Source organism: Limulus polyphemus, unplaced genomic scaffold (assembly GCF_000517525.1).
Source record: "Limulus polyphemus unplaced genomic scaffold, Limulus_polyphemus-2.1.2 Scaffold2921, whole genome shotgun sequence".
Lineage (NCBI taxonomy): Eukaryota > Metazoa > Arthropoda > Merostomata > Xiphosura > Limulidae > Limulus > Limulus polyphemus.
This window is the reverse complement of record NW_013668531.1, coordinates 114,274-122,638: the sequence shown is the minus strand read 5'-3', so window position 1 is coordinate 122,638 and position 8,365 is coordinate 114,274. Positions and strand designations below refer to the sequence as shown.

Genomic DNA, 8,365 nt, shown 5'->3' with positions numbered 1-8,365 from the left:
ACGGCTAAAAGGGCGAGCATGTTTGGTGGGACGGGGATTCGAACCCGCGACCCTCAGATTGCGAGTCGAGCGCCTTATCCACCTGGCCATGCCGGGCCCACCATTAAGATTTAAGACGGTTGTTTAATTTTGCTTTTGCATTTTTTTTTTTATTATTCCGCAAGTAAAATATACATTCTTATTACTATTTGTTTAGTAGTTAAAAAATATGCGGTTGTTACTATGGCACTCTGATGCTGCTAAGTTAAGCTGTTGTACTATGTTACCATGCAGGTTGTTGTTGTTGCTAAAGGATTTTTTTTTTCTCTTCCTAGATTATGTTGTAATGGTGGAGTTATTTCTTAATGCTAAGATATACTGTTATTGCTGAGGTACCTAGATGTTGTTAAAACAGTATACTCTTGATCCTAAAATAGGTTACTGTTGCTAAGATATCCTGTTATTTCTAAGGTACCTTGATGTTGTTAAATCAGGCTATTGTTCATCCTAAAATAAATTACTGTTGCTAAGGGAGTTGCTAATAGTGCAGTTACTTCTTACTGCTGAGATATGCTGTTGTTTCTAAGGTACCTTGATGTTGTTAAATCAAGCTATTGTTCATCCTAAAGTATGTTACTGTTGCTAAGTGGGTTTATCTTTATTCCTAGGTTAATTTTGTATTAATAAGGTTAAGTATTGTAAAACGTGTTTTTGATCTCTATATAGGGACGATCGGCTCCACACCTGTCATCACCTATGGCCGAACAAATCTTATCAACTGCCTGTGAAAATGAGAGCCAAAATGCCAAGAGAATGAGACTAGGATTAAAGCCTATACCAGTTAGTCTCCTTATCTATCTTAAAATTATTGGAAATATCCCCTAATTCCCAAAACTCGTCGTACATGTTAAAAATGATACTTTTATGTAAATCTAAAAATCATGAACGTATGTCACTTGTTAAGATATATTATATAGGTTGATTACGTTATATTAGAACGATTTTCGAGACTCATCATGTCATCACAATCTATGTGGCCACATCTGGTGATGTTCTATCTGATGACCGTTCAACTTGACAATAACTCTGCAACTTGGTTTGCAATACAAAAGGCTCCATCATAAGGGTGTCATGTCCAAAGCACACCCCTCCTCTCTGTTGCTTTCCTTAGACTATTTACAATAGGAGGAAGACCGTTTCCCAGTACCATTTCGACAGTCTGATCGTACATAAATCAATAGCTGCTGCATTCAATAACTTGACCAGTGTGAGTTCGTATGAAATATCATGAATAACCATTTCATTCTACATCTCTTCGAGGTATGATAGTTGAATGGAGTTGTCGTGGAAGCAACCTGTGTACAAGTGACTTACGTCACTTTTCCAGATAAAGATACCTATTGATTATGTTCCACACTGTTGTCTGGGACACGTTGACGGTTTTTTTCCTCTGACCTTTGTGTTCGTGAATTCTTACCTGTTACAAGACGCCACAGGCTGCTTACCACTGTTGGGGTATGGCAATTGTTTTCTGGATTATTCTGGGTTACCAAGTTGATCCATATTCCTTTGTTTTCCAATGGCATTAAGCATAAGCAACACCCTCATCTTGGAAATTCTAAATCCTCGATCTGAATACATCTTTATGATCTGAGTGTATGAATATCTTGCATTGAAAAAGGCTGTTACAATCGATATATTCTCGGTAGCATCACACTATATACGAAATACCAAACAATGTCAAAATGTAGTTCTGATACATTCCTTTCCACCAAGACTTTATATTGACTAGGATTGCCATGTGACTCGGTGATTTGCTTTTTCAAAATCGTTTTAATACAACATACTCAACCCTCTGTAGGAAAGAGAAAACTTGAGGCTCTTTTTCTGAAATTTGAAAACCTAATCAAACAGCAATCTATGTTATGGCAAAATTTTCCACTGTATATATACATATAAGTGGTATTCCTCGTAAAACAATTTTTCTCTAAGAGCAGTCAGTTAGGCCTGCTAACTAGAGGTTCGAAGAATACCAGAATATGGAGAAAAATGCTCTCCTGATCATACTTCCGTGTTGTTGAGAACAATACAGACACCACTAGTTTCCAAGTTCATAAACAAAAAAATGTTTCTTGATAAAACCATAGTTCAGTTACCATACAATACCACAAAGAAAGGGATTCACTTCAATGTGTCATTCCTCTAAGTTAAGATAAATCCTGAACTTATAATAAGAGGAACGCCAACTTAAGATTTAAAGTAAAAACTACTAAAATTACGTTTAAATCAAAACTAAGTACATATATAAACAAAAGTTCCACTGTTATCTCAACGTTAAAGTAAATCAAAATGCTTAAACATCTCTCCAATTGAAACACACGATTCACCTTACAAAATATAAATTAAAGTTTACAAAATCTACTCACTCTAGATCTTTCAAGAAAAGCAAGCTGAAGGTAGAACTGTTACTATGTCACAAAATCCAGTACACTGGGAAAACTCTCAAAAATCCTAGGCTTTACGTTAAACAAACAAAACACACAAACAAAGTCAAATTTTCACTCGAAATGCACCTAACATTACTGATCTATGTCCACTGAGAGTCGAGTTCTAGAGCTCGGCTGCACCTAGCCTTATCCGATTTGCTGCCAGAAAATATAACTGGAAAGAATGAGGTTTTAAATTACATCAGAACTAAGTTTTAAAGAATCAGAACGTTGTGCCTCCCATTGGGTTAGCGTTAAGTTTACAGTCTTACAATGCTGAAATCTGAAGTTCGATTCCCCGCAGTGAACAGAGTGCAGATAGCCCATTGTTTAGCTTTGCAATAAGAAAACAACAAAACGTTGTATGTTATTTGAAAATAAAATTGAAAAGAACGTGTCAAATGACGTTGATTTTATACTTTTAAGTAAACTTTTGTCATGACTCAAAGTAATCCATGAACGCTACACACTTTGTTCATTGTATCATGAACCACGACAGCGGTTCATAATAGGTATCGCATTGAAATTTGCTCAAAACTCTAATTGAATATTTGGGCAAAAACCACCTTAAAAAGCAAACTTATTCTTGAAACAATACTGAAAAACTTCTTTTTCAATGGTTAAGACCACCCAATCATTGATAATAAGCAAAATAAGTGATTTCACGATGTTAAACAAAACCAAAGTTTGTCCACTTGTTCATATTATTATTATCAATATTGTTTCACAAGCCTATAGCAAAATTGGCTGAGTATTTTGCACCAAAACGTAGACAGATATACTACATTAAACGCTGCGAATGTCGATGACCTATTTAAAGTTGATTATTTTTCACTGAAAGTTGATTTACGTGGTTATAAACACATAATAGGTGCGATATTGTTATAAGAGGCTTCATTTGTACTCGACGCATATTAACGCGTGTTTACACGAAACCTCAGGCACAAAACTACCTGGCTCAGTAAATAATTACTTTAAAAGACACGAAGGTTTATTTTAAGTGATGTTTTATTAGTATTTGTTTTATTTGAAGAGGCTGCTTTTCTACTAGTAAAACGTTATATGCACTTAGTGGGAGTTGGGTCTTATTCTAGGTATATATTTGCCCATTTCTGTGTATTAACAAAGCCAACATACAATATAATTAAAAATTGAGAATTTAAAATCTACAAATAAGGATCACAGAAGTAAGCAAACAAGGATGGAGATATATTGCTGACAGTTTGCTCAAGCTACAAATTCCTATTATGATTTCACTATAAAATTATTGCAGGTGATATCTACTGTAGTGTGGGATTGCACAGGAATTTTACAAAAAACTCAAGAGAATAGTTTTAAACTTAATTCGACCTCCTTAATTTCGTTGCATTGTGAAATTTTCTAAGTCCTACACTTTCCTCTATCAAAAAATCCGGTGTTTCACTGGAGACATGGAGTCAATATAGGGATTTGTAGCTTGAGATAATAACGTAGACACTACTTCCAGCCTTGTTTGTTAAACTTTTTTTAGAATCCCTAGTTGTAGGCTTTTTTTTGATGATCCATATTCCCCCTTTTTTATATTAACAATTTTTACTAATCTTTGTAAATGTTATAAACTCCGGCTCCTTTTTTTGTTATTGAAATACGCAAACTCTAGGCACTTTTATGGTTGAGGTGACATGTTCACTTGAAGCATTTTAAGATTAAATGTTATCATAAATACACTAAGTACCTTTCAAATTTGAAAGCTTGAAAATAACACCTGTCATTTATGGTTGAATTGCCACATCTCTGGAAAATCTGCGTGTTGACTTATCATAAACACTAACCATTATTTTGATTGAAACTTAATAATTAACCCGGAAATTTTTAATGGTGCAACTTCATGGTCACTTCTCACTTTTGGGTTGAAATATAAATACTAGTCTGAACACTTTCATTGTTAATATTTCATGACCACTTCACACTTTTTTGATTGAAATAGGACTACCAACCCTAGGCACTTTCATTGTTGATAATTTATACACTTCTCACTTATTGGTTAAAATATAGCTAATAACCCTAGACACTTTCGCTGTTTAGTTTTCCTGGACACACCTCACTTTAGGAATGAAATATAACCACTAACATTAGGCACTTTCACTGTTGAGAATTAATGTCACTTCTTACTTTTTGGTTAAAACATAACTAATAACCCTTTCACTGTTTAGTTTTCATGGACACTTCTCACTATTTGTTTGAAATATTACTACTAACATGAACACGTTCATTGCACATATTTCATGGAAACTTCTCACTTAATGATTGTTGCTAGTGGTAGGGAAAATAGGATTTTAGGTTGCATCTATAGAAATATTGAATACAAGCCTAAAGAGGTTATATAGGTCACTGGTGAGGCCACATTTGGAATATTGTGTTTAGTCTTGGGCTCCTTACCTTAGGAAAGACATTGAATTGTTGGAAAGGGTTCAAAGAAGGATTACTAGAATGGTGCCTGAGATGGAAAGGTTGTCATATGACGAGAGGCTGAAATCTCTCAAATTGTTTTCTCTTGAAAAAAGAAGAGTTAGGGGGTTTCTGATTGAGGTGTTTAAAATATTAAAGGGAATTGATAGTGTTGATGTATCATCATTTTTCATATTTAACAGGGAGAATAGTAGGACTAGAGGACACAAATATAAATTTTGGTAAGGTAGGAGTCATCTTCAGCTAAGACAGTTTTATTTTTCTAACAGGTTGGTTGGCCTCTGGAATGGGTTGCCTTCAGATGTAGGGGCAGTAAATTTAAGTGAGTTTAAGAAAAAGCTTGATAAGTATATGAATGAAAAGGGCTGGCTTTAAAATTTTTTATTTTATTTTTTAATTTAGTTTAGAGGATGGAACAGCTGAGATGGACCAATAGGTCCTATGTTGCCCTAAAACATTATGTTATGTTATATCCTTTTTAAGGAATCCCAGTATGAGGTATTTTTACATCCTCTGGAAAGTTCACAAATGTAAAGGAATCATCAGTGAAAATTGTGAATGTTCCTCCCTGCAGATTAAAAATCCCCCTAATTTAAAATGCCTCCCAGTGGCACAGCGGTATGTGTGCTGACTTACAGCGCTATAATCCGGGTTTCGATACTAGTGGTGGGCAGAGCACAGATAGCCCATTGTGTAGCTTTGTGCTTAATTACAAACAAACAAACAATCATTTAAAATGTGGACCACTTGTAGCTGGACAGAAATGTCCCTCTCATCTACTGAGTATTTTTTTGATGAACTTTGAACTTGGTCATGTTACAGATGGCTTGGATATCCTCAAGAAACTTCTTGTATAAGTGGATTTTCATGAGTAATATTTTTCTTTATAATAGAACCACATACAACCACATTAAAAGTCCAGAATAATTTTGAAATTTAAATAAATTAGTATGTGTCAAAACATTGATATTGTTACCTGGATGACTGTTTTATTTTGAAAATTAAAGAACTTGATTTAAAGGATTTAAAAGAAATTTTGAAGAGTTTAGACAAGAATGCATGTTTTTACAAGTAATTAGAATGATCAAGAATGGAAATATTTAGATATCATGGTAAATAAAAATGAAATGGTGGTACTAAAACTGATAGTTTTTATAACATGGGCAATTCTCATGGTTATTTAGGTTTTAATAGGTACCACTCAAGACATGTTAAAAGAAACGTACCACAACATTTGGCTAAAGGAATTTGGTTTCAGTAGTTAATAACTAAGAAAGGTTATTAAACTTATAAATTTATTAATAGGTAGAAATTATCCAAAAAGCTTTACTGACAATTCAGTTTTTCATGCAAACTATTTGCTTCGACTTGCTCCAGTAGAAAGGAACTAGTTTTGACACTAATTACTACCAGGGTTTCCAGTTTGTACAAGTACTGGTACAGGTACCAGTGTTATTCGGTACTGGTGTATAGTATATCATAAGTTAAGAATAATATTTGTTATCACATGTCCTATCTTCAGAGCTTTGACTGAATGCCTCCTCTGGTATTTGAGCTTCGCTTTTCACAGAATTATAAATGTTTGATGTGGTAGTTTTTAGTTCATACCTTAGTCGATAAGTGAATGTCACAGTGAAGATTGGCGATAGCATGAAATATGGGAAGCAGGTGACTGTCACACTCTGGAAGAGAATGTGAATGTGCCTATGTGACTGACTGCATGTTAGGTAGGTGCGTGCAAGATTATACCTCAGTATGCGGGCAGATCAAACTGCGCATGTCACGACATTTTAGTGAGTTACATTCAAAAACTAATTAAACTACTTAATTATCATAGTATATGAACAAACTTGACATCAAACCATAGATAATAAATCAAATTTTAATATTATACAAGTTTTAAGTTCTTAACTGTATAAGGAGATATTTAAATTTGGATATTTGTTCTTGAGCCATCTCTTCTTCTAGATTTTTTTGTCTACCCCTAGAAAACTAGGAAATGTTCTTTATCAATTCGTAATCAATATTCTGAAGCTATATTTTTATATTCTTCAATCTTATAGGGCTAAAGAGCAATCAATAAAAATTCAGAAACCACTTTCCACAGCTACTTCTGACATGCTCTAATTTACAATTTGCTAATAGATTTTTCTGAGGTTGACTCCCATTAAATTTATAACCAATAGAAAGCCTAGATTTCAACTGATTCATTGCCATAGTCATCATACCACGAGGGCTTACAGATAATTGACAATTTGGTTTCATGTGGAAAAAGATTTCCCATGAGAACACACTGGGAAGAATAGTTGAATTTCTAACTGCTCAAGTCATATGATTAGAGATGCTTGAGTACTGGCAGTAATTTTTGTTTACAGTGCTTTCAATGTTTAAAATCTGGCTTCTATGAACAGCTACAGCTGGTAACTAGGGTTTGCAGTACCAGGTCAGCAGTACCAGTACTGACTCACTCAAAAATGTTTTCAGAAAGTAAAATATCATAAATACTTACAGATAGCCTAGAAAAAAGCAGAGGCCTTTGTGTTAACAGAATTTTTTAAAACTAGAAAAGAAGGTATCTTTAATTGAGTAGATAACAGACTTGAGTTAGGTTACTCAGGTTATTTTAAAGCCGTTAATATTATTGTACATGGTGATAGATCAAATAGTTTTAAAACTAAGAAGTATTCTGACTGAGTAGATTTCAAAAGACACAGCAACTACTGCTTTGAATAGTTGACTGCTTGAAAGCACTCAAGTTTCTGGGAACTTTTGAAATCTACTTTATTTTTTAATGATTTGTTATGTTAATTCTTTCATCATGGCTGAACTGTTTTCACTGTAATTCAAGTAACCATATTTATTTGTTGAAACATTCTAATTTGTGATTCAATATATATTGTTATAGCTTAAATTTTTTAAACTAATGAATTTACATAACAGTCATTACAAACTTTGAATCTAGACTTAAAATAAGACCCAAAACTCGAGTGCTTTAGTAACTTACCATTGGTAAAATCGGGTTCATAGTCCATGAGTGGAATTGAATCTATTCCACTATAATATTTTTCATATAGAACTTAGCTGCCTATTGCAAGAAACTTATTTTTATTGTTATAATGTTTAGCATTGTGTGTAAAAACATTGGATATTGGTATTTTATCAACAATGTTTATAATGTTTAGCATTGTGTGTAAAAACATCAAAGATTGGTATTGTATCAACAATGTTTATAATGTTTAGCATTGTGTGTAAAAACATCAGAGATTGGTATTGTATCAACAATGTTTATAATGTTTAGCATTGTGTGTAAAAACATCAACGATTGGTATTGTATCAACAATGTTTATAATGTTTAGCATTGTATGTAAAACATCAAAGATTGGTATTGTATCAGCAATGTTTATAATGTTTAGCATTGTATGTAAAACATCAGAGATTGGTATTGTATCAGC

At 33.4% G+C, this 8,365-nt stretch overlaps 1 protein-coding gene across 1 annotated transcript in view; it reads left to right on the top strand.

Moving 5' to 3' along the window:
* LOC106468224 (nucleolar protein 4-like) overlaps window positions 1-8,365 on the top strand; it is an 85,724-nt gene that overhangs the window by 28,504 nt on the left and 48,855 nt on the right. Inside the window, exon 7 of the mRNA XM_022396554.1 lies at window positions 706-819. Within this exon, the coding sequence (XP_022252262.1) occupies window positions 706-819 (114 nt within the window). The remainder of the gene's footprint in view (window positions 1-705; window positions 820-8,365) is intronic.